At 36.4% G+C, this 27,067-nt stretch overlaps 1 protein-coding gene across 4 annotated transcripts in view; it reads left to right on the top strand.

Annotated features, from left to right (window-relative positions):
* ABCC9 (ATP binding cassette subfamily C member 9) overlaps window positions 1-27,067 on the top strand; it is a 109,026-nt gene that overhangs the window by 36,092 nt on the left and 45,867 nt on the right. For all 4 annotated transcript variants that reach the window (XM_045587831.1, XM_045587830.1, XM_036457006.2 and 1 more), the window contains exons 15-20: window positions 5,465-5,573; window positions 11,297-11,401; window positions 16,070-16,142; window positions 17,283-17,388; window positions 23,540-23,578; window positions 25,154-25,255. In XM_045587831.1, the coding sequence (XP_045443787.1) occupies window positions 5,465-5,573; window positions 11,297-11,401; window positions 16,070-16,142; window positions 17,283-17,388; window positions 23,540-23,578; window positions 25,154-25,255 (534 nt within the window). The remainder of the gene's footprint in view (window positions 1-5,464; window positions 5,574-11,296; window positions 11,402-16,069; window positions 16,143-17,282; window positions 17,389-23,539; window positions 23,579-25,153; window positions 25,256-27,067) is intronic.

Genomic DNA, 27,067 nt, shown 5'->3' with positions numbered 1-27,067 from the left:
CTAAAATAAAATACTTGAATAAGAGTGATTTTTCAGGATGCTCGCCTCATTTCTCCACTTTGGTTTATTTATAAGGAAGTATTTTTTCTGGAGGAAAATGTAAGTTGATATGTTATACCCTACATAAATAATTTGAATTTAGGTTTCTGTTATTTGATGTATAATGCAACATCTGTATCCAAAGATGTTTTTGCCAAGGGAAAAATGTGCAAAACGAATCCTCTGCTTTGTTGGAAAATAACTTCGTGTCCTTTCTCTCCTGTACCTCCCAAAGGAATGTATGCTTGGCTCATCTATTGCAATTATCTTCAATCAAGTAAATTGTTACTGATATTTATCATAGAGCAAGTGTACACTTTGACCTGGTCTCTGTTTACAAAAATGTCATAGTTCCTTCAAGAAAAATATGTATCTGCCAGGAACAACAACAACAAAAAATTATTCCCAATTAATGTGATACCTGTAAAAATACTCATGTTGTATCTAACTACTCAAAACTTGAAAAGTGAGAAAATAACAGTATAATTAAAATCTTAATTATGGCCGAAACCAGTTTGGCTCAGTGGATAGAGTGTCGGCCTGCGGACTGAAGGGTCCCAGATTCGATTCCGGTCAAGGGCATGTACCTTGGTTGGGGGCACATCCCCGGTAGGAGGTGTGTAGGAGGCAGCTGATCGATGATTCTCTCTCATCGATGTTTCTAACTTTCTATCCCTCTCTCTTCCTCTCTGTAAAAAAAAAAATCAATAAAATATATTTTTTAAAAATCTTAATTAAGTTTATAAATTATCTAAATTATGGGAAGCTAATAAAGTACTGACCTATAAATGGAGGGAGGATAGCAAATTGGTTAGCTTCAAGTATATCTACTTTTAAATCCCAGCACTGCCATGGAGTACTCGTTGTTTAACCTCAAATACATTAGTTAGTATCTCTATAACTCAGCCTCCTCAGTTATCAAATGGACACACCAATAGGTCCTGTTTATAGCAGTTGAGAGAATGAAATAATGCATACAAACTACCCAGCTCCTTGCCTAAATATTTTAGGCATTTAAAAAAATCTCCATTTTACTAATTTACCACCATTTTACTAATCTCCATTCCATGCTGCAGAGAGATATCTCTGTAGGTCTACATGCACTTGTTAACATTTTAAGGACATTGCTGGGCATTGGGGTTTGCAAAGAGGAACAGTAGTGACAAATCCATAGGGAGTCCACAGTCTAGTTGGAGAGAACAGGAGAGGAACCCAATGACAATACAATGCCGTATGCTACTATAGGGCTCTACACAGAATTCCAATTGGCCCATATCTGGGGATCATTGAAACTCATCAAGAGAGGAGGCAGCCAGTCTGTCCAGTAAAGGTTTAAAGGAGGTGTTGGATCCTTCACAATATTTTAAAATATTAGTAGGACTCTGTTATTTGAAGAAAAGGGGAAAACATGTTTTATGTGAGAGACACATATATGCAAGGGGAAAGGATGAATAAGTAAGTGAGATCTCAGTACATTCAGGGGTTGAAAGAAGTTGAGTGTAGTTGGAGAAAGGATCTGATGGAGCTGGAGAGTAAACACCTGATTAGCTTGTAGGTGACGCTAAGGATGCTGAAAAGCTAGGAGTGTCATTTGTTATTCTAAGACAGTGGTTATCAACCTTCCTAATGCTGAGACCCTTTAATACAGTTCCTCATGTTGTGGTGACCCCCAACCATAAAATTATTTTTGTTGCTACTTCATAACTGTAATTTTACTACTGTTAATGAATCGTAATGTAAATACCTGGGTTTTCCAATGGTCTTAGGCTCTGTAGGTCATGGTTCTAATGTCGCAACCCACAGGTTGAGAACCGCTAGCAGGGTTGCTTAAGTCCATTGGAAAACACAGGTATTTATACTATGATTCATTAACGGTAGCAAAATTACAGTTATGAAGTAGCAACAAAAATAATTTTATGGTTGGGGGTCACCATAACATGAGGAACTGTATTAAAGGCTCTCAGCTTTAAGAAGGTTGAGAATCACTGTTCTAAAGAGAGAATTGTTGTCTGAACAGATTTGGATTTTTAAAATATAATCCTGGCAGCATGGTGGAAATTACTTCACCCTTGGTCAGGATTCATGCATTTTTTCATCATTATTTTGCCTCTGATTTCTGAAAGGACCTCATATGAACAGGAAATGCTTGTTGTATTACCCGTTTATTCATTCACCAGACATTTCTTGAGGAATTACTATGTTATACCTTTGGCATTGGAGAGATAGACAATTGTCCTTTGTGATTGGAGTTGCAAAGTTGGGTGTTATAAAGAGACAGTTCTCCCCTGCCCCAGTTATGCTCAGAGACCATGTGTCTTGATGTTCAGCAAGAATGAGGCTCATTAATTCCATAAAAGCTTCAGTAAGATTACTGGACATACAAAATGGAGAATGGAATCAACCAGTTTTACTTAAATGTCTGAACTATTGATTTACTCTTTCTTTACCATATTTTTCGTACCATAAGACGCACTCCCCCCCCCCCCAGAAGTGTGGGGGGGAAAAGTCCCTGCGTCTTGTGGTCCAAATATAGCCTACACATATACTTAAAAAAAAAAGTTTTTTTACTTGCCCGGCTCTGTGTGGTCTCTGTGTGCTTGCCCGGCTCTAAAATGGTTCTAAATGCTGCTGTTTACTTTACAGGGTTGATTACATGTGTTTATGACTGTGATGTTGGGTTTTAATGCACATAAAATATTTTAGGACACTATTTGTTTCAGAATCTTTTTTTCTTCATTTCCCTTCTCTAAAAACTGGTGCGTCTTATGGTCCTGAGCGTCTTATGGTCCGAAAAATACGGTAATTTATTCAACAAACATTCATCGAATAGTGTATGCAAGGAGCTGCTAGACTTAGAGTTACCAATGCAAATGACCTTGGCTGGTCCTGAATTTTTTTTGTGTGTAAGAAGACAGAGCGTGAGATTGTTTGAGGTAGTCCTTTGATTGATGAAAGTGTGCTCCTTAAAATCCAGTCTCTTCAAAACATAAGAATAGAATGACAAAATCTATAAGAGGAAAAATCTTTTACTCCTATTTTTAGGGTAGTTCTTAAAAGTTCTCATCTCAAGAAAAAAATTTTGTATGCATGTATATTGATGGATGTAACTAGACTTGTATAGTTATGTTGAAATGTATACAAATATCAAATAATCATGTTATACAACTGAAACTAGTATAGGTCAATTATTCCTCAATAAAAAAAAATTAAAATGTAACAGCTGCCATTAAAATGAATAAAATGCCATCACACAAGGCATTTCTAATGCTGACTTTTAAGTCTGTGCGGCCAGGCTTTGCTGCAATGACTCAAAAAGAGTACACAAACCAAAACTATTTTTCTTTTTGGGATCTGAAATTCTTTTTTTTTTTTAATTGTAGTAAATTACATATGTATATTTGCCATTTAAACCATTTTAAGTGCACTGTTCGGTGGCTTTAAGTACATTTATACTGTTGTGCACCATCACCTCAATCTATCTCCAACAATTTTGTACCTTCTCAAATCAAAACTCTATACCATTAAATAATAACTTTCCATTTACCTCTCCTCCAAGTTCCTGGTAACCACCATTGATTTCTGTCTCATGAACTTGACTATTCTAAGTATCTCATATAAATGGAATCATACACTTGTGTGTGTGTGTGTGTGTGTGTGTGTGTGTGTGTGTGTCTTATTTTACTTAGCATAGTGTCTTCAAGGTTCATCCATATTGTCATATCACTATGTTTAAGTGAATCAAGAATTCTGGAACCATGGTACAGCTATGGTGGAAAACAGTTTGGTGGTTCCTCAAAAAAATTAAACATAGGATTATCATATAGTGTGGCAATTCCACTTCTGGGTATATATCCAAAAGAATTGAATAGATATTGTACACCCGTGTTCATAACAGCACTATTCACAATAGCCAAAAAGTGGAAGCTATCCAAGTGACCATGAATGGATGAATAAAACAAAATGTGACATTTACATACAGTGGAATATTATTCAGCTAGAGCTCTTCTTATGCAATTATCTCTTTTAATTCCCTGCAGATATAATTTGGAAGGTAATAGATTGCCCCAATGAGTTTTATCTACCTTTATGTTTTTAATGAGAGGAAATAGTTTCAATGGCATGTAAACATAAAGAGTTTAAAGGTCATGAGCAACAGACTTAATTAAATTAAATTTTCTTCATTTTATTAGTCTGTCAGAAAATCAAACTAGCTAGTCCTATCTGGAGGCAATTAACTTAACTACAAGCCCAAATTTTAAAAAAATTAATAGAAACCATTATTTCAAATATATAATTTCTAGTTTCCTATTAAAGGCAATATTTTCCCTGTGGTTGATGCTGCATGTGCCAAGCCAGTTTGTCCCATTATAGAATGCTAAAAGAAACATTTCTTTTGCAGCTTCACATAATTTTTATAGTGTACGATTTTATTTATAGGAGGATTTTTCAAATCTTGTTATTGTTTTCTTTGATTTTGTTTTCCTTTTTGCTTCTAATCCTGTGACATTGGTCTGAAAAGTCAGAGCAGGAGAGATGGGAGCACCAATGAGTTTTGTGCCCAGCCTAAGCAGACCATAGTGAAGAAAGTTTGCAAACCACTCTTCTAGAGGAGGATTCCTCAAACTATAATGTGGTATGAAGCATCTCGGGGCCTTATTACAACATATATTTTGATTAGCAGTTCTGGAGTGGGGCCTGATGTTCTCTGTCTCTAATAAGCTTTCAGGAGTTGTTGATGCTGCTGGTCCTTGACCAACATATTGAATACCAGCTCTCTAGATGGCTCTCTCCTTACACATATATCTTATATATGTGTAATATATAACATGTAAGCCAGATAGCAGAGTGGCCACGGATGCCAGATCTATGAGTTAACACTAAATTCTGTTACGCAGGTTACTTAACTTCTCTGTATTTTATTTCCCCTCATTTGTAAAGTTAGACTAATGAATACTTTCCTCACTGGAATTATTATTTTTAACCACCCTGTTACAAGCTCCTTTCCAACTCTACTATCTTTGACAAGGAATACAAATGCAAAAACAAAACAAAACAAAACACACACACACACACACACACACACAAACAAAACAAAACAAAAAACAAAACAAAAATCAAACCAAACCAACCAACCAAAAAAGAAAACAGTGCAAAAGTAATTTGACTAATTTAAGATGACTGATTGATTCTGAAATTTTTGTGAATTTTTTTCATTTTTAGAACTAAAAGTCATAGGTCCTGGGAATCCATCATTCCTGGGCAATATAGGATGCTTTGTTTATCTGAATTGAATTTCTAGTTGGTCTTGAGACAAGACTTTAAGTTGCTTGCTTAACAGGATAGTGAGAGGAAGTGTTTGTTTAAGTAGAGCTTCATTATTGTTGGTCTTATTTTTGACCCTTTGTGACTGTTTTTTTTTTTGCAGTGTTCAAAAGTTAAATGAGTTTCTCCTTAGTGATGAGATTGGCGATGACAGCTGGCGAACTGGTGAAAGTTCTCTTCCTTTTGAGTCCTGTAAGAAGCACACTGGAGTGGTAAGTGCTTTTTCTTGTTATGGAAACTTGTGAATAGGAGTAGTCCCAAGAATGAATGATTTAAAATGGGTGCAATGAGAAGAAATTATAAGCTTCACTTTAATCTTTATGAAAAATGATTGACACCTGCTTCTACAACAAATCTAATATCAGTCAATAAGTGTATGAGGCTTATCTTTTTAAGTCATCAAAGAATTTTGCTAGAGTCTTGGCACATGTTTTTTTTTAATTTTAATAATCTACTTTTTATATTTCAATTACAGTTGACATTCAACATTATATTAGTTTCAGGTGTACAGAATGGGGGTTAGACATTTATATAACTTACAAAGTATTTCCCCCAATAAATCTAGTATTTACCTGGCACTATACATAGTTCAATATTATTATATTGTTGATTATATTTTCTATGCTGCACTTGTTATCCCCAAGGTAGCATATGTTCAATTCAAATGGGAATTGAGAAATTGTACCCGAAACTTTATATAAAAATAATACAAAATCAGCTTACAACTCCTGTACCATATTATTATAATACTTTTTAGCTGTATTACACGTTTTAGTTTAAAAAGTGCTCTCTGATGCATTATGTTTTTTTGTTTCAATAAACACTCCATTACATCACCTATTTTTCTTTTTCAGGTTAATATATTGAGTTTCATGTGATATGGTTTGAATAAAGTCAGAAAATTAATAAGTGGCAGAGCCAGAATTAAAACTTGAGTCTTGAACCAGTTTACTTATCCATTACACAAACATTTACTCAGTATCTGCATAACAGTTGGAAATACAGTCAATATTATATTACATTTAATATGACATGGTTCAGGTATTTGCCTGTACCTCCAGACTTACTGACTACCCTGTACTTCATGCCATGACCTATACATGCAGCAGTGAACAAGGCAGAAAAGATCCTCCTTGTCACAGAGTTTGCTTTCTAAAGGCAGGAGAAGATGTTAAACAAGGAGAGAGAGAGAGAGAGAGAGAGAGAGAGAGAGAGAGAGAGAGAGAGAGAGAGAGAGAGAGAGAGAGAGAGGGAGGGAGAGAGAGAGAGAGAGAATTTTTGCTGTGGAAAGAAGAGAGAGTGACTGGGATACTTGAAGGAGGGTGGTAATTTCCCAGAAGGTCCCTTTGATAGCTGGCATTTTAGATGATATCTGAATGAAGAGTAGACACCTGTTCTGCAAAGCTCTGTGAAAGAGCATTTCAGGCAGAGAACTAGCCCATGCAAAGACCCTGAGGTCGTAATTAATGTGGTATGTCCATTGAACAGAGGAGCACTACAGTGATGCCTGGTAAAGGAAGAGAAAGGATAAAGAACAAGGGTTAAGGGTCTTATAGATATGGAAAGATTTGGATTTTATTAGCATGTAATAGGAAACCATTAGACAGTTGCAAAGTAGGAAATGATATTAATTTGTGTGTGTTTCTAAAAGATAACTTTGGCTACTCGGTAGAAAGTAGTCAATGGAGACAAGAGTAGAATAGATAGATCAGAGAGGTCTTTACAAAATAGGAAAGAAATAATGGTCAAAATTAGTTTTTATTGTGTTTCAGTGGACTTGGAGAGGAAGTGACTAAATTTATTTCTTTAGGCTGGGCTTACAAAGACTTGCAAATAGATTGGATAAAGGGAATGAAGGAGGAAGAGGACTCAAGGATGAGTCAGGTTATTGGTTTGACTTCTGGGTAGATGGTGGAACCATTAACTGATATCTGGAGGTTGAGAAATTAGTAAGTTTGTGTTGAGGTAGAATCAAGAGGTATATTTTGCACATGATAAACTTGAGATATATATTTACATCCAAGAAGAGAAATCAGCAATAATAGGTGTAAAGATATGAGTCATTAGCCATTTAATAATATTTAAATCAATGGAATTAGACTCTTGAGAGACATGTCTGAAGAATTCTAAAGACTTTAAAATTAGTAATGTATTTTCATAACAGTAAAACAGAATGGTGTTATTATAAAATGAGTTATGGTGTAAGTTAATATTAGTTACTCATGTTACTCTGAGATAAAAATATGAATGGATTTACCATATATGTCACCAAACCAAAATGCAGTCTCCTGACTGAAATTGATTGAGGCTTGGAAAGACTTTATCAGAAGTCAATCAGTCTCACTTTTTTTTTTACATCATGTTTAAAACTACTGAAAACAGTTAAGATGAGCAGTTGGCTATATTTAGGTTTGCTTTTTTTTCTGCTTTTTTGAAGTTATTTTTTTTACTCTCTGTTAAGTTGTTGTATTGAGTAGCTGTGACTTTTGTCTGAGAAGGAATCACCATTCATGTTTGTGGGCATACCTCAACATGCTTGTTTGTTATTGTGTGGATATGAACACAAAGACAAGAACACATTATGAAGCCTCTACATTTTGAGGCAGCAGGAAAGTGCAGCATTTGATTAGAACAGTCTTGTCACGCTTTGGATGATAGGAGATTACCAAAGAATTCATTTCAGAGGTGTAGAGGATGAGCAGAGTGAGGTGACTTTGAGAAAGGGGTTATGGGAGGTCAAGTTTGTGGAGTTAGAGAAATCTGAAGAATCTTTTGTATGAGATGAGGGATAGAAGAAAAATTGAACTGAGAAAAGATTTTTGGAATGAAAAAAGAATCCCCTTCAAATGCATCTAATATCTTCAGGGTTATTGAAACCAGACTGGACTTCTGATGTCTTTCAAGGTCATTCATCACGGCTGATGGGCCAAACCACAAATGACAAACTTTTAAAAATGGAGTTAAAAAAGCTGTGTGCTTGAAAATAACACTAATGGAAACTCCTCTTGAGAGCGCTTAAGATGCTATGTATTCTGTAAAAGCTTAGAGTTAAGTGGTTTTGGCTGTAGAATCTCCATGGAGAATTAGTGACATTCTAGAGCCAAAGTCTCTTCAAATTACATCTGTGGAACTCCGACTCAAATCTCTGTCAACACATCTCCTCCTCCCACCATCTCCTTAGTTTCTTGAAGAACATGAAGTCATTCTTTTTGGACCCTGGGGGCAATCCTACTATGGAATTATTCTAGAAAACATTAAACATATGTATAGGTATAGACCTATCTTGTGTGGAAAATATTTTTAGCTTAAATGATAGTGACATCCTATAGCATCTCATACAATGTATTTCTAGGATAATCTGTGAGGACTATGAGAAGAAAAACAAAGCTAAGATAAAATTTCATAAGCACTCTTTATTTTTTAAGTTAAAATGCATTGAGTATTTTCTGTTTGACAAAAAAAACAACTGATACTTCTTAGCAACTTTTTAATCTGTGAATTTATTTGCATGTATCTTATTTGATGGTGTGAGATGCAGGTGATATATACCAATGATGGAAGTTGAAAGAACAATATCTTGTTTGGATTAAGTTATTGATTACTTGAGTACATTCTAATTCTTATAGTAAAGCTCAATGGATTTTTCAAAAAGCTAAATCTACAATTCCAGCCTCCCTCCAAGTTTAACAGTTCTAGAACCCTTTGCTTTTATATGTAGTTTATCAGTTTTAAAGCATATTGCTATTTAGCCTTCACAATCTCTATAAGGTATTTAAATATTTAGTTTATAAATATTTTTTATAATAGAGGCTTACCAATCAGAATTTTCTACCTTCTCTTTAGTCAATTGTCTTTATCCCTTGAAATTAAACTCAAAATTAGAGAATAACAAATTTCTAGTTATGACAGTTTAGGTTCATCTTGGGTACCTTAAGACTGTTTAATGTCAGCTGGCATCTTTATTATGGACTAAAGACTCAATGCACAAAATTCATGCAAGAATAGGCCTTCCTTGCCCTGGCTGCTGGCACTGGCTTCCCTCCAGCCACTGGCAGGCACCTGGGACCCATGCTTCCCTCACAGTCCAAGCTGCATCCAGAGGTCATCTGAAAGAATATCCAAGAGGATGTGCAGTCTAATTAGCATATTATGCTTTTATTATTATAGGTGCTTTAGTCATTTGACTAAGAACAATGCTATAATCCTACATATACTGAGTGGACAGATTATTATGATCTCTGAATGCATAATAATCTGGCCACTCAGTGTATATCCTATATAATAAGAGGCTAATTTGTTTGACCATCCATGTCCCCTCTCTCTGACCAGACCTCACGCATGCATGAAATAATGCACTGGACCTGTATATATATATATATGTGTGTGTGTGTGTGTGTGTGTGTGTGTGTGTGTATGTATGTATATGTACACACACACACACACACACACACACACACACCCCAAAAGCTACATTTTATTCTTCCCTCATTCTTTATTGCCTGGCTTTTAGACATCATAATAATCTGGCCACTCAGTGTAATAAAAAGATTTGCAAATCAACTGAATGGCAGACCAACTGGTCGCTATGATGTTCACTGACCACTAGGGGGCAGACTCCCAATGCAGGAGCTGCCCCCAGCCTGCAGGCCCCATCACCCTGCCAGCCAAAACACAAAGATATGTGACTTGGTCCCTTCCCCCAAAGGGCAGGCTCCAATTGCCTGATGGGGAACAGGGAACCAGGGATAGGCGGGGCCAAGCCAAGGCCCTTGCCCCACTAGTCACTCCACACACAGAGGGTGACTGGTGAGGGGTGTGAGGTGGGGTGGGTGAATGGGGGCAGTGGAGGGAGAGCCAATCTCTTAGTGGTCCCCCCGCCTCCCCCCAGCAGGCTCCTATTGCCCAATGGCAAACAGGGAACCAGGGTTGGTGGCTGTGGGGGCAGGCCACTGCCGGCAACCAGGGAAGATGGCCCTAATCGCAGGCCAGGCCTAGGGACCATACCTGTGCATGAATTTCGTGCTCTGGGCCTCTAGTATTTGATAAAGACCAGATCATTTTACAATGCTTGTGGGATTTCCTTATGAAATAATATGTATGTTTGGGGGGAAAATTCCTATTTCTTTATACCTTTTCTCACTCCACAATGGGTCCTTAGGTGATGTTAGCCCGATCTGATTTAAATGAATATGTGAGATTCAAAGTCTTCACGATGCAGAGTGTTGGAACATTAACAAGCCCGGTAGCCTAACAGCCTAACAAGTAAAGTAGATTTGGGTTTAACCTGAATTAGTGTGCTTGCCTTTTGACATGACACACAGTTCTTTATATATATAGTGTGTGTGTATATATATATATATTATTGATTTTGTACAGAGAGGAAGGGAGAGAGATAGAGAGTTAGAAACATCAATGAGAGAGAGTCATCGATCAGCTGCCTCTTGCACACCCCCTACCGGGGATATGCCCACAACCAAGGTACATGCCCTTGACCGGAATCGAACCCGGGACCCTTCAGTCCCCAAGCCGACACTCTATCCACTGAGCCTAATCGGTCTCAGCGACACACAGTTCTTTATTGCCCGGGTGTATTCATCCAATGGCTGGAGAAAAGATATCCAAAACCTAGCTTGGGGTTTGGTACTTTAACTTCCATCATTTTGCAAGTCACATATCTTTGTGTTTTCATTTTTCTTAAAAAGCTGTGAATTAAACTTAAATGTATAGTTTAATACTTTTTCATTATAATTTTTCGTGGTTTTTTTTTGGGGGGGGAGGGAGTGAGGGAGAAACCAGTGAAATAATTTAAATATGACATTTACTTGTTTCTTTTTCTTGGAATTCAAGTGGAGAAGTAGCAATGTGAGTTCAGTCAAACCTCAATTTTTTTTCATAAAGCTTCAACTTGTGTTCTTTTCCATTTGGAATGCAACAGCCAAAGACTATAAACAGGAAGCAGCCTGGAAGATATCACCTGGACAGCTATGAGCAATCAGCGCGACGTCTACGTCCTGCAGAATCGGAGGATATTGCAATAAAGGTTGTTCTATTTCCTGGATTCTTACGCGAAAAGAAACATTAACGTTACGGTGACGTTCGGCAAATGTGTCCCGAGACATGTTGTTAAAGTCTCTTTAGAATTACTGATCTTAAAACATTAAAAAAATATATTCTGATGAGTTTAGAATTCTCAGTCCTTCCTGACCTCCCAGCCAGTTTTGCCTCAGCAGTATGTTTTTAAGAGCGTGAGAACAAGCCTTTCTTCTGAATCAGCATGAGATGTTAGTATCCAACATCATTCCCTTCATATGCTTATGTACCAAGTAAGTTGATTTATAGAGAACACCAGTATTATAAATCAAGTTCTTAAGGAAATAAATGAGATAGTAAGTATCTGCAACCAGGAAAAGTTTAGACCAGTGCTGCATGCATTCCCCAGTTTCCCAATAATGATCTAATTTTAAACCCAGCTGTGGTGGGTACTCTCCCCAGCCACATATGCTTTGATAGGAACAGGCTACCAGAGTAACACAGGCTGAGAGCTGTTAGGTTGAGAGAGGTCAGTGCTGAGTAGGGACTAGAATAGATGCTTGCAGCAGTCAAAGCCTCTGGACTTCGGAGCCACCAGAGTCCAGGAAACCAGCCCTTTTAGAAAACCAGCTGCTTTTGCTGCTCCAGATTATCCAACTCCATGCACTGCCCAGCCAATCAGAGAGCGAGGGAGGCTCAGTGGAGTGTACGGGAGAGCCAAAGGCTACATTTCATTCTTCCCTCATTCCTTATTGCCTGGCACAATACCTGTCCTCCAATAAGCACTTAACAAAATTTGAATAAGCCTATGAGAGACCTACCTCTCATGTGTGACTTTGGGGAAAATTACTTTGCCTCTCTGAGCTATGGTTTGTTCATCTGTACCTGTTTGGTGACTCTTAACCTTGGCTATATGTTAGACTATCCTAGAAAGCTTTATATATATATATATATATATATATATATATATATATATATATATATATATATATATTACACATGTACACCATTTAAAAATAAGTCTAGTAGTTTTATATGAAATTATAATGTGTAAGTAGGGTGTGAATTACAAGGTTATGAAATTAAGTAATGAGAGACAAGGATCCTCTATGCTGCTAATTTTCAACTATGCTGAGATAAACAAGTCCCTGAGTGAATAAGGAAATAGGGTTAGTTTTTTTTTAATTGACATTTTCTATTCAAGATAGTAGGAATCTAAAAATATGTCTTTTCTATGTGCCTTTTAAATTTGTTTTTATTTTGAGTGTAAAAACAGGAGGCCATTATTTCCCCCCCAAAATCGAGACTTTCTTCACCAAATAAATAAATAAATAAATAATAAAAACAAAAAACAAAAAAAATCTCAGAAACCCCCTTTTTAAATGGCCTAGAGTCTGCTATGCTTCTGAATGGCCAGTACAGTTTCAAGCCCACCTTCAAGCCCTAATTAATTGTTTATGTGTGACAATGACTCCCAAATTGGTAATAACTTGTCTTCCTGAAATATTTTTATTGTGAAATATAACAGAAAAATATTTTTATTGTGAAATAAAACATATCTGTACCATTTAATGAAAAACAAACAGCTATGCAGCCACAACCAGGTAAAGAATGTCAGCTCCCTCTGACGGTCCTCAACACACACATTGCTGCACTCATATCTCTCCCCTTTCCTCCCACCACTGTGGCACCAGATGTCATGTGCTCAATATATGCACTTAAACACACTCATGCCTTGTAAAATAGATAGGGTTGTCATGAGCATCTCGTGCTTTCAATTTCCTGAAATGGTTTAGGACCGTGTGCCCTCCTACCTGCACTATTGTACTCCGCAGCAGGCATTGCTGTGCTTTGCTTATCACCTTGTGATGAACACTGGCTTTGCCTCCATCTTCCCTCCATCATAAACCATTCTATGATGGTCATTTATGCACCTGTTCTTTCGTGAACCTTTGCAAAGGTTTATGTGTTAGCTGCACTCCCTCCTTCCCTGGAGATTCAGGGATCTGTTTTCTAGTTCATCTTTTTACCTTAGTTTGGTGCACGCATGCATGTGATTTAAACTTCCAAGTACGCAGCCTATCTCGTATCCCAGTCCAGAAATCCCTTAAGTCTACTTCCATAGCTGTACCTGTGCTCACATTCGGCTACATCCTGGGGCTGATGCTCCTCTGAAATCTTAAACCTTTGAGTTTCAGTCAGTCAGTCACATCAAATCCTGCCCTCAGGCTCTCTCAGGCCTTCCCCTTCACTGTTGCTGGTTTTAAAACTCATTGCAACCTCCAGTAACTTGAGCCCCTTTCTTTTCTCCCAGTCCTTCAGCACCTTTCTGTAAGCAATCCCAACTTCAAGCCTTCTACACTCCTTTAAGCAGGCTGCTGAGTACTATGGAGAAGAGGGTCCAAGTTGGCCTAACCACAGATTCATTATCTCCAACCTCAACTGATGCTCAGTAGTTCTTGGCAATTCTTTTGCATGCATTATTTTTCATAATTTACAGTAGCTCTGGAACGGTCACCACTCTCTTCCCCTCTCCTGTCTTTCCTTTTGCACCCTCTTTCTGCAGATAACCTTCACTCTCAAGTCACTGGATGCATAAAGGTTGTCATGTCGGGCCTCTCAGTTCCATGCTAAGCCTCTTCCAAACCATCTATGTCTGCACCTCTTTTAGCCTCCTTGTTTATTCTGTTAGCAAAGAGAGCCTCAGCTTCCGAGTTTGTATCATTTCTTTGAACATTGATTGTCATTTAGGCAAAGTATCTGAAACCCCTGTCCCAGCCACCTTTATTATTCCCACAATATGTTTCATAGTTTTTGATTCTGCACCTATTCTTATTGTAGTTCTTACCTAGAAAGACCTTCATTTAAATTCAATGTCTTTTCTAAAACTAGTTAAAATGCTTCCTCTTCTGCAAGTTTATTTTTTACCCATTTCAGACATAAGTGATTTTCTTTCTGAACTGCTGTTGCACTTACTGTCTGTTTGCCCCGTCTGCTCATTACTTAGCCCATAGTGTCTTATGGTACACTTAAGTCCATGATTTTTTAAATTGTCACCTGAGGATATGTTATTTACTTTTTTATTTACTTACTACTTATTTATAGGCAGGGAAAGAGAGAGAGGGAGAGAAACATCTATGTAAGAGAAACATTGACCAGTTACCTCCAATACACTCCCTGGCTGGTGTACAGGACAGTGCTCCAACAAACTGAGCCACCCAGCCAGGACTACCCATTGTTTTTATACTCACCTGATAATAAGATCATAGGAGGCTGCATTATACATTATTTGTAGCCTACATCACTTCAGACAGAGTGTAGGCTCAGCAAATATTTGTAAAGTAATCAATAACTTAGTCCTTCCCTGCCACCAGCTTTCCAGGACTAATTTTATGCATATCTATGCAATAGATATTTCGTACATACTAGTAAATGCCACACATTTATCTTTTAATTTACTCCTTTCAACTGTCTATTCACCTTCTCAATCTTCGGGTTCTGTCATACCTCTTTTGTTACCCATTATTATAACTATTAAAACTACCAAGACCATTTGAAGTCTGCTAAAAGAGGTAGATTGCCAAAATAAAATAATAACAAGAATAAAATAAAAAGATTGCTTTGGATACTTCTAAGTCTTGTGATCTTTGCTGGTTGTTGAGGTTTATACATAAACCCCCAAGCAATGTTGCCTTATTTCTGTGCTTTATTCGTCTGTTTTCTTTACTCTTTTTTAAAAATTATTATTGTTTAAAGTATTAAGTATAGTATCACATATGTCTCCTTTTTTCCCCATTGACCTTCCCCCGGCCACCCTCACCCCCTAGCACATGTCCTCACCCCTTAGTGTCTGTGACCATTGGTTATGCTTATATGCATGCATACACATCCTTTGGTTGATTTCTTCCCCCAGTCACCCTCCCAATCCCCATCTTTCCACTGAAGTTTGAGTCTGTTCAATGCTTCTCTGTCGCTGTACCTATTTTTGTTCATTTCAGTGAATAACAATGAATCCTTATAGTTCAAGAAACTCATTTATTAGAAAACCTTTCTCCTCAGATAACATTAAAAAGAAAGAAAGAACTACAAATTATTTCAGAGAGGAAGGAGGGAGAGAGAGAGAGAGAGAGAAATATCAATGATAACAGAGAATCACTGATCAATTGCCTCTTGCACAACCCTTACTAGGGATTGAGCTCACAACTGGGCATATGCCCTTGACTGGAATTGAACCAGGCACTCTAAAGTCTGCAGGCCAAAGCTTCTGATCCAAACTGGTTGGGGTTGTAGTTATTTCTGTTCTTTAATTTGCATCACCAAGATTCTAGGAATTGCCTGGTAGTGAGAAAAAAAAATGAAGAGTGCTACTTGGAAAATATTTGAGAGGATTGCTTTTTAAGACTGCTCATGTGAAAATGGCCCAGTAATCCCAAATTTTCTCATTCTTTACAATGTCATTAATTCAGAGAGCCTCCTTTGATGTCCATTCTTGTTTGTTTTTCACTTACAACTCTTAAATATTAATAACTCTGCATTAGAATTTCACCACTGTGTGTTCCATATTGTATTAAAAATCTGCCAGTGCTTTATAAAGAAAATTTATTTTAATTTGAATTATTTTTTAATTCCACATATTTACATAATTTTCTAATTTAGTTTTTGTATTCTTATTTTCTAGGTCACAAATGGGTACTTTTCATGGGGCAGTGGCTTAGCTACATTATCCAATATAAATATTCGAATTCCAACAGGTAAGCATCATTTGATTGTTAATTCTCACTGCTATGGATTTCCAAGATAATTGAGCTTAACAAAAAGATTTTTTAAATTCATAAACATTATTTTCACCATGGAGCTCATGAGTCACTATATCACTGTGGGAAAAACTGGAAATGATAATACTTGCCTTATACTACTGAGTATAGATCTTTGGACAAGTTATTTACTGTACAGATTAACTGTGGTCAGTTCATTTGTTGATTTGAATAATGGGGTTGTTGATTTTTCATTTAATTTGAGAAAGGATTTTAAAAAAAAGTTTATACCAAATAAATAAATAAATAAATAAATAAATAAATAATTTTAAAAAGTTTATGAGAAAATTATTATTTTTTTACCCCTAAGGAAGACTGATACAGATTTCAAGACATTCAAGGCTACAATACACAATAATTTGTATTTAAAACGTCTAGTTAGTTAAATAGATTTTTTTTTTTTACCTCATCTGATGGTCAGTACTTTGGGATTTTTCAGTATGTGCAAATCAATATAAGACATGAACAGCCCAAATCACTCATCCCAGTGATCAATTTTAGTCAAAACTGCCTTTTTCTCCTGGATGATTTGAAATATAAAGTTAAAACTAATCAATTATTTAGGCAACCATTTCAATGCTCTGTTCATCAATGTTAGCTATTCTTATAGCTTGGAAATATATAAATATATAAATCAAGACATATATGTTTTAATTGTTCTTCCCTTTTTCTTTTTTTTTTTAAATATATATTTTATTGATTTTTTACAGAGAGGAAGGGAGAGAGATAGAGAGCCAGAAACGTCGATGAGAGAGAAACATCGACCAGCTGCCTCTTGCACACCCCCTACCGGAGATGTGCCCGCAACCAATGTATATGCCCTTGACTGGAATCAAACCTGGGACCTTTCAGTCTGCAGACTGACGCTCTACCACTGAGCCAAACTGGTTTTGGCTGTTCTTCCCTTTTTCAAAAAACTTACAAATTAGAGAAAGGAGCTATTAGAATTCCTTATTGCCAGAGACCAAAACTGAACCATTGATTGTGAAATGTTGACCTTTTCTAAATGTATTCTGGTCTTATTTTACAAAGAGAATTCCATTGCATTCTGTTATTATCCTTTGTTCATTTCTCTAGGTCAGTTAACCATGATTGTGGGCCAAGTGGGATGTGGGAAGTCCTCTCTTCTTCTTGCCATCCTAGGTGAGATGCAGGCACTGGAAGGAAAAGTTCACTGGAGCAAGTATGTGCATTTTAAATTAATGTCTATTGTTCTGTCACACAGCTGATGATTCTAAGGGAAGAACTAAAGCAATAAACTCCCATGATAGGAGTTGGAGCACAGCTATTTATTTATTTATTTATTTGTTTGTTTGTTTATTTAAATTTGTGGAAACCTTAAGTGTCATAAATTAAGAATTACAAAGCAATTTTATAGGTGTTTATAATAGTATGTTGCTGAGATAAATGTAAGATTAAGATTGTACAGAGATTTTAAAAATTAAATGGATAACAATAATTTAAAAATTCAGTGTGCAATAAAAGAAGGTATGGAAAACTTGCATTATGTATAAAGTTTAAATGCAAACAAAGCCTTAATGGTTCAATGTTCAGAGAAGAAATATGAAATAATCTTTTCCAGAATCTTCATAAGGGGCTGAGAAATCAGTCACTTTTCTTCATACTCCATTTAAATGAGACACTAGAAGCACCTAGAGATATAAATAGATCAGATTAGCGTGTTGCGTACCCCTAATCACATGAGGAAGGAAATATATAGCATGGTGCTTCTTCTGGCTTGTTGTCTTCAAAGCACATTGCAGTAATGAAGTGCCTCAGAACCATAGTATTATCTACTTACTCGACTCCCCATAAACAGTTATGAACAAATTGCTTACAGCTTATCTAAGAAGTTGGATCGTTGACCAGTTCTAAATCAGGTATAACTTTGGGGGCATTAGGTAATGTCTGGAGATGTTTTTGGCTGTCACAAAGGGAAATTAGGATGCTATTGTTTAGTTAGTAGAGGCCAGGGATGCTGCCAAACAACCTACAATGCAAAGGACAACCCCCATTCCCACCCCGCAAGAAAAATTATCTGGCCCCAAATGTCAGTTGTGCTAAGACGAGAAACCTTGCTCTATACCTACAGATGTTCTTTAATTTCATTTTGTACCCACCATTCTGCATTCTGTGTGGCTTAGTCTGCAGTTCACATGCACAGACATCTCTCAAGAATAAGTAAAGACTATTTAAGGGCATTTTGAGGATAGATTCTATTTTCAACTCCAATTAAGAGAAGGAAATGTTTGGATGTGAAATTTGAACTGGAAACAATAGGACTCATAAATCCTATTTTTGGTATTATTGGCAAAAGGAGGCTGAGAAATGTTGAGTGTACATTTTATTTCTGTTGGACACATTTAACAGATAGTACAAATGAAACAGTTTTGTGAATATTCAGCAGAGAGCTTGGCAAATAATGGCTACCTGGAGTCTGCTTCATGACAAGTTCCTGTCGATCACCAAGGTCAGACACCAGGCAGTTCTTGCCCTGCCACCATCACCATCCATCTTGCATGACTATAGGTTTTGGGAGGCAGACCTTCCTGGATTAAGTTATATTGTGTGATGTGTACAGTCATAATCAAGTTACTTGGGTTTTATTTTTACCTTGTTTCACTGTCATTGAAACAGAAAGAAAGGATGAGAGATGGTGACAGAAAAAAACTTGAGATTCTATTTTCATACCTCTGGGATGTTCTCCTTATCTAGTCCTCTCCAGTGTTATAAAAGATTCCAGCTCTACTTGGGCCAAATTGACTCCCAATGTCATCATTAACAATTATTGTAATTTTTTAATGGATAAATAAATGGTAGGGGAATTAGGAAAGTATTTTACATAACCCAATTATTTACTTTCTGCATTCCTAACTAAGATATCCTATCTCATTTTATAAAGGTTGTGAATTATTATATTTAAAATTACACAGTCTAATAAATATTGAAAAAGAGATAAAAATATCAAAAGAAAAATAAGGCTGAAGTAAAAATCTGAGTAATTAATAGCTAGAAATGCATGCACCAGAGTCCATTATAAAATATGGGCCTCAAATTCCACTCTGAGCTTCTTGAAAGCTAGGCCAAGGGAGAATAACAAATAAAAACATACATTTACTCAATAGAGGTTAAGATTTTTTTGGAAAGAAATCTCTTCCATGGATTCTAAAGTATTTATATAATTTACATAATTTACAAATCATCTTTTTATGAATACTTAATAGACAATAATCTCATCTCTTAATGGCAGAAGGACAAACATTTTCTTTAAAACATGTTTGTGTTGGCTCAGATACACACACAACTTAGAAACTAAACCTTTAAAAGTTTTGATAAGCTAACACTAGTTCCATTTTTCTTTAATTACAAAAAGTACTTAATTTTCCTCCATGATATCTTTAATAGCTGATAAAAGATAATTTTAATCAGGAATATTCAGAGAATACTGACCTTTTTAAAAAGAGTTATTTGTAATTACTCTTCATTTTAGAAAACAAAAAGCTATTGTGGCATTATGTATAGTCAAAGGCATATAAAAGTTCCAATTTTTAGTATATGTGCTGCCGAAGCGAGCACAAAGGCATATAAATGTTATGAAAACAAGGCTAATTTAGAAATTATCAATACTGCTAGGTTGATGATGTGAAAATGCTAAGAGAAAAGTACTTTATTACAGCAGACTAGATTTTTGATATTTTTCAAAGCTCAAAAAATAAAAAAGCAAAACAATAAGCTAAATGCTATGATAAGGCACCCAATGCATTGCTGTCATAGTTGCATCATTGCTTGTATCTCTGGTTGTATGAATTAAATGCATCCTCATAGAACGGCCTGAGCAAAGAGCAATAAAGTACTCTCCCTTCTGGCAAAGCTAAATATTTACTTTGAGCAGGAAAGAAGGTACTGCTGCTCATACATGACATCCCTACATGGGTAGAAACTGGTACACAGCAAAGACATCTGTAGGTGTTTCCTTGGAAATTGCTACCTTTGACCTAGTCTGACATCTTGTAGTTCCAGAAGAGAAAGGTGAAAGAGAGGAAGAAGTGACTGTCAGAATGATTTGGTTCTTACTCCTATATCGCGGTGTGCTCTTTGTTCATTTCAAAGCAAATGTTCTCACTGCCAGAAGTTGTCCTTTCCTAAAAGTCATGACAAACAATGGTTTTTTACCTGTCTCTTAGGAGCTAGAACTCAAGCTTTACCTGATGGATGATTCCAGCGAGAAAGTCCAAAATGTATAATAGTGGTGCTAATCATGTGAAGCAGAACCATCATTTATCTCTGCTTTCCCTTTTTTTCTCCTTCTACTTGCCATGCCATGGGCCAGCCTATGATCAGGCCCCATCTGTCTTGATGTTCCATCTTCTTATGTCTTCCTTAATCAGCTTTGTCATCATGGCTCAGTGATTCTAAGACTGGTGAATTGAAGAGTTACTCCGTTTGATGGAACTTTACCTGGCAGGAGGAAATAATAACACATGGAGTCAGCTTTTCTGGATCAGATAGCATTGTTGTGTCCACTTCTGGCTCTCCTTCTTCAAAACACTGTTTCTATTTTAGACTTGTAAAAGTCACTATTTCCATTTCATAAAGGTATCAAGCATGATACTTGGACGTGGCTAGAACACCAGGTTTAACTTGTACTCTTGAAGAAAATGCACACACATTCTGCATGCAGAAGTGAAATCATATGCCATTTTTCCAGAAGAGGATTTTCCATCTGACCTCTGCTTTCTCTTGTTGCCTTCAATGATGGTAACTGCCACACTGAATGGTGGAAGACTAGCCTGGATGTGTACCCAGTGGTGTTCATGTAATCATATATGAGCTGATGTTGGAATTAATAGCTAACTCTAGTTATTTATTTTGGAAGATAAAAAAAATAACCTTCCACAACTGAATTTGATTAAACTTGTTGCTATGAGAAAGAGTGAGAGTAGGTGATCTCTAGAAGTTAAGGACTATGTCATTATTCCTGGAAAATGTTAGTGAAAGAACAGGGTAATTTTTATTTGTTTTTGTGAGATGACTACCAGCAAATGGATATATATCTATTTTTCTTTCTTCCTCTGAAATTAGTATATGATATTTAACTTTTACACATAAAGGAAAATATACATAAATCCTGCAAGGGGAAGTCTTCAGAAATGAAGATCCACTATATGTTGCCTTGTCTAATTCAGGGCACTATTACATTAATTAACCCTTCTTTCTTATGTCTTTAATTTCTTGCTATTTCATTATGTTCCATTTTTTAAAAAAGGTCTTGCTGATCTCTCAAATAATGGGCATTTCTCTTTTTAAGAGAGAAATCTGCTCATACTTAACTTCCTCACTGTCCTTTTACTCAGTGCATTGCAGTCTGGCTAAGAAGTTCTCACCAAGGCCTGCCTAAGTGCTTTGTTCTCAATCCTACTTAACTTCTCCATAGCTTTTGAAACTGTTCACCACTGATCACTCCTTGAAACCAACTGGTGTCTTGATTTTCACGACAGTTTCATTTATTCATTTATTAAAAATATGTATGGCACACCTATAACATGCAAATCATTGTATTAGTTGTTGGAGGTAAATAACTGAACAAGGGAGGCCAGTCCCTATTTTCATAAAGTTTACTCTTTGCCAGCAAAGGCCGTCCTATATAATAAAAGCCTAGGTGGCATCACACGATGTCATTACAAGATGGCCACCACAAGATGGCGGACAGGGGAGAGCAGTTGGGGGCGAATAGGTCAGCAGGAGAAGGCAGTTGGGAGTGATCAGGCTGGCAGGGGAAAGATTAGGCATAGATCAGGCTGGCAGGAGAGCAGATAGGGGACAATCAGGCTGGCAGGCAGAAGTGGTTAGGGGCAATCAAGCAGGCAGGCAGGTGAGCGGTTAGGAGCCAGCAGTCCTGGATTATGAGATGGATGTCCCTGTTGGGCCTAAACTGGCAGTCGGATATCCCCCAAGGGGTCCCAGATTGGAGAGGGTGCACTGGGCCTCTAGTAAGGAAACAAGAAAATACTTTCATAATTAAATATTTGGTTTAGTTTTTATGAATGCCAAGAAAAATATGTGCCTGGTTTTGTAAGAAAATATAATAGGAGGATGAATAAATGAATGATACTTGAACTTATATTTTAAGGATAAGCCAAAATTAATGTGTCAAAAATCTAGGAACTGCAATAGAAATGAAGGTGAAAGATGGGAAAAACATTCTACTTCTTCAATTTTTCTGCAGTCTACTGTAGGATCCTCTTCATTTCTTAGCTCTTAAATTATTTTCTTGACTTCGGATACCTTGAAATACAAATAATATACCATTTCTGACCAAGATCATTCTTTTGAAGACTGAACAGCAGCTCCAAGAACTATTATGTAAGCTGCAAATTCAACACATCCAAAGCAAGCTCATATATCTCATATCTCCAAAACATGCTTCTCCTGTACCTTGGTAGGAGTGTGTCCCCACCTCTGAAATTGTTTGGTGGGCACCGAAGACAGAATTCAAAGATTCAGCCTAAACTCTTTTTTCTCTCTCTATTGCCTGCAAAATGCAACCAATCACTTTTCGTATGTCTGTCCTTAACATTTCTATGTGTGTTTTAATATTTTTTGTTTAAGTAGTTATCATTTATGTGAACTACTTACTCTAATATAACCCTGTCAACTTTCTTCACACCATGGCAAGATTTACCTTTTTGAGATACAAATCTGATTATTTCTGTGTTATAATTTATTTTATTATATGGGAAAAAAATAACATTCTAGAGACCTTTGCATACCATCAGGATCTTTCATGATCTGGTACCAGATTAACTTTTTAAACTCGTATCTTGCTATTCTACCCACTTTCACCAATTTGCTCCAGTAACTCTGAACTGCAAGTAGTTCTCAAATGTGCATACCTTGTATATAATACTTTGCTCCAGATTCGTGGCCTTATGGTATCTAATTAGGAACTTAAATAAATTAAATTTGAAAATTTAAAGGTAAAGAAGCCTCAGAATATTGAATTCCTATGCAGACTAGGAAACTATTTTAGAGAAATTACCTAAATTTATACAACTAGTTGGAGCTGGAACCCAAGTCATTGTATGAATCCAAATTTTGTATAAAAAGAATGGTGGTATGTATCTTTTGGAAGCTTACTAAGTAATTATTTTCTAACCAATTAAGACATTAAAAAAATCATTTATCTTAAATGTCTTTGAAACTAATATAAAAAAACCATTTGGGAAATATAGCTGTTTAATGTGTCAAATGTTTATTTGATCTCTTACTTGATATGTGCAGTCATTCTGTATTTATATTTCATAATTAATGAACATTGTTTGCCATACTTGCAGTGTAAATGAATCTGAACCTTCTTTTGAAGCAACCAGAAGGTATTATTTCTATTTTAATCTGCATTTAATAAGAATAACTTTCTTCCTCGGACTTTACTTGATAATCTCTTGCTCCTATTCATTTTGTTCATTCTGATGATATATAAAGATATTTATTAAAATGTGCTATAAGGTTCCAATAGCAGTGGTTCCCAACATTTGCAGGCTGCTGAAAGAATTAATTTGCTAAAAAGGTCCATTGTGACCACTGTTTTCCTTCAGTGAGTCACATATGTCTGAACTTTGGCTGAAACTCAATCTGTTCTTAGCAAACTGGGTTTGGGATTTCATAAAATGACAAGGGGGGTTAGAAGGGAGATAGAAGAGAGTAAAGGGGGAGTGATAAATTATGACATAAGGAGACTTGACTTTAGGTGCTGAACACACAATGCACTATACAGATGATGTATTTAGAATTGTACATCTGAAACCTGTATAATTTTATTAACCAATGTCACCCCACTTCATTCAGTAGAAATGTAAGAACGAATACACATATTGTTTATAAATTAAATAGTCATGGAATCTGTGAATAAGGTAGAGATGAAGAACCAAGTGCTTCAGGTATTTAAAAAAGAAAAATATCACTTAGAGGACTTGAGGGAAGGGGAAGCAGACATGTCAGTAGTTGGGAACCACTGTTTTGCAGCACATATGGTTATCTTAAAGACAATTAGCATATGTATGTCTTCTAAACTCCTAGACGTGTTTCCGGATAATCTGTGAGCATTTCCAACTACTCTTTTTCATAACCTTACTCTCTTTTAACCTTAATTCCTTTATTACTACTTACAGACCATGAACTAACTGTGGACCAGTGACCCCTTCCCTGCCCCAATCCCATCATCTTCTTTATCTTCAACTCACATGCATTTTCCTAATTATTGCAAATTAAATCCTGAGATATAGATTTACTAGAATTTGCAAGCCAAAAATAAGGGGGGGGGGGGAGAAGGGATGAGAGGGTTATCGTTTTTAAAAAATAAACTATTTTAGTATGTATTGAAATACATAGTTTTTAGGTATATGTGTATTTCAATATTGAAATGGACTCCTCAAAATAGTATTCTTTGCTTTGAAATATGTGTTATCTATTGCCTTTAATATGTTAATGTGATTAAGCCACAAACACATACTATAATTATAGTATCAATTCACATTTTAAGGTCTACATATAAAATGTATGGTTATATAAAGTGCTTTTAATTCAAATTAAAATATCTGTGGCTGTGAGAAAGTGAAGTGTTGTTTATCTTTATTTTAAAAACTATACTCATTTTAGAAAAGAAAATTTTAATTAATAATTTCTACTTTACAACACTCCTTTATCATAACAAAATCAAATTTCACCCATTGTGTGACATTTTGATAAAATTCTGATCCCTTGAATTCAAGTGGAATCTTTAACCATTCATTAATCAAGTTGGTGGTTATTTAAATGTTCTCTTTTAGGAGTTTTCCATTTCTGTGTTTGCAATATTTTATTGGCTTTTATTTCACTTAATTACACTAAAATACACATACAGCATAGCACCCTTGCATAATTTTGTTGTATTGTTTTTTCCCATTTTCCAGTAGGAGCAGGTATTCTGTGGCTTATGCAGCTCAAAAGCCTTGGTTATTAAATGCAACAGTAGAAGAAAATATTACCTTTGGAAGTCCTTTCATCAAACAGAGGTAATTTCGAATGTATAAAATCTAGAACTAAAATGAGCAACTATTTCGAACCTTATATTTGGTCACAGTGTCTGGAATCTTTACATGGGGAGTTCCTTTCCTCTCTGCTTGACCTCCTTCCAACCGCATCACCAGGTCTTTTTAAAAAATTTATTTTTATTTTATTGATTTTAGAGAGGAAGGGAGAGAGAGATAGAAACATCAATGATGAGAGAGAATCATTGATCAGCTACCTCCTGCATGCCCCACACTGATGATCGAGCCCACAATCCAGGCATATGCCCAGACCAGGAATCAAACTCTGATCTTAACCACTGAGCAACACTGGCTGGGCATCACCAGATCTTATGATTCAACTCTTTTAAGAGAAAGTCTCATTGGAAGTTTCAGGCCATTACGTACATTTACTGAGAACAGTTTGTACACCAAAATTAAACAGCCGAAAATGCAGTGTGTATATATGTACGGTGGGGATGGGTGGTGGTGGTGAGGTTATTGGTAAGCAAAAGGAAAAACCCAACTGAACAACAAAAAGAATGTTAACTTTGGAAAAAAGAGGGAGACTGTAGGATCTTTTAATATCACTGGAGTGTTCAGAGCTATGATCTTTTCCTTAAGCCACTCTCACAAGGGTGAGTCTTAAGACCCCAAAACTGGGTCTTGAAAGTTAAGGAGAATTAGGTAGGGGAGAAGCATGAGGAAGGGGGCAGGAAGAGGAAATAGATTGTGTGAGAGGAAGAACCCAAATGGCATGAGGTCTGTTTGGGGCCTGGGAACAGACCAGACAGAAAGGGATTAGGGGACAGTAGGAAACTATCAATAGATTGTAAAGAAGTGGTAGGCAAGGTAGTGGTAGGCCCTGAAATTGGATGTAATTGTGTGCATTCTGAGAAGGTACAGCACGTTTTAGAAAGGGAAATAATAAGGTGAATGCGATATTAATCTGGCAGTGTAATGACAAATATATGGATGAATCTGAATTAAGAGCAATGAAATATTTAGAAAATTGTTAGAATAATTACCCAGGCATGTCGTACTTGTTGCCTGCATCTGGGGGTGACTAGAAAAGTGGGGAAAAAAGAGGTGGTTGACAGAAAACCATTCTAGAAAAAGAATGGACAGATATGAGCAGGTAGAAGAAGAGGGGAGAATCAAGAATCACCTGGATATTTTAAGACTAGGTGATTGAGAAAATGAAACCATTGATATTTTTTCCAACACTTTCAAACTCTCTGATTCCTTATACTTCTTATCCATTCGATCTCCAGTCCCAGCCTTAAATATTATAAATTTGAATACTGTCAGTCTTCTTCATCTGTTTGCTCTTCCTTCAGCATGCATGGTTACTATACATAGACACCCACCCAAAACCTATGATTTAGTCCTCGTGAGCCTCCTGTTGTCTGTCACGTGCACTGTACACTCATCTATCTTTGTACAGTTTTTTAAGCTTCCTTTCTCTCATATCTTGACAAATTATGACTCATCTTGCTGGATATTATTTACACTTTGCTTCCTCTGCAAAGATGTCACTAACTTCTCAGAATGGTGAGTCATCTCCTTCTATGTATTCTAGGAGCACCTAACAAGGTACATTTTTGTTATATGTTTCTGTATCAGTCTTGTTCTCCACTTACTAGTTTTGTAAGCATGAGAACCAATGCCCATTTATCTCTGTATCCACAAACTTAGAGTAGAGGCTAATGTTCCCAATTGCCCAACAAATGGCCCATTTCAGCTGTTAAGACATTGAACTTGGGACTTAGTTTATGGGCAGCATATTAACAGTGTTCTAAAAATTCAACATCATTT

Source organism: Pipistrellus kuhlii, unplaced genomic scaffold (assembly GCF_014108245.1).
Source record: "Pipistrellus kuhlii isolate mPipKuh1 unplaced genomic scaffold, mPipKuh1.p scaffold_m20_p_3, whole genome shotgun sequence".
NCBI classification, from domain to species: Eukaryota; Metazoa; Chordata; class Mammalia; order Chiroptera; family Vespertilionidae; genus Pipistrellus; species Pipistrellus kuhlii.
The sequence above is the reverse complement of the archived record's forward strand: the minus strand, read 5'-3'. Positions and strand labels throughout refer to the sequence as shown.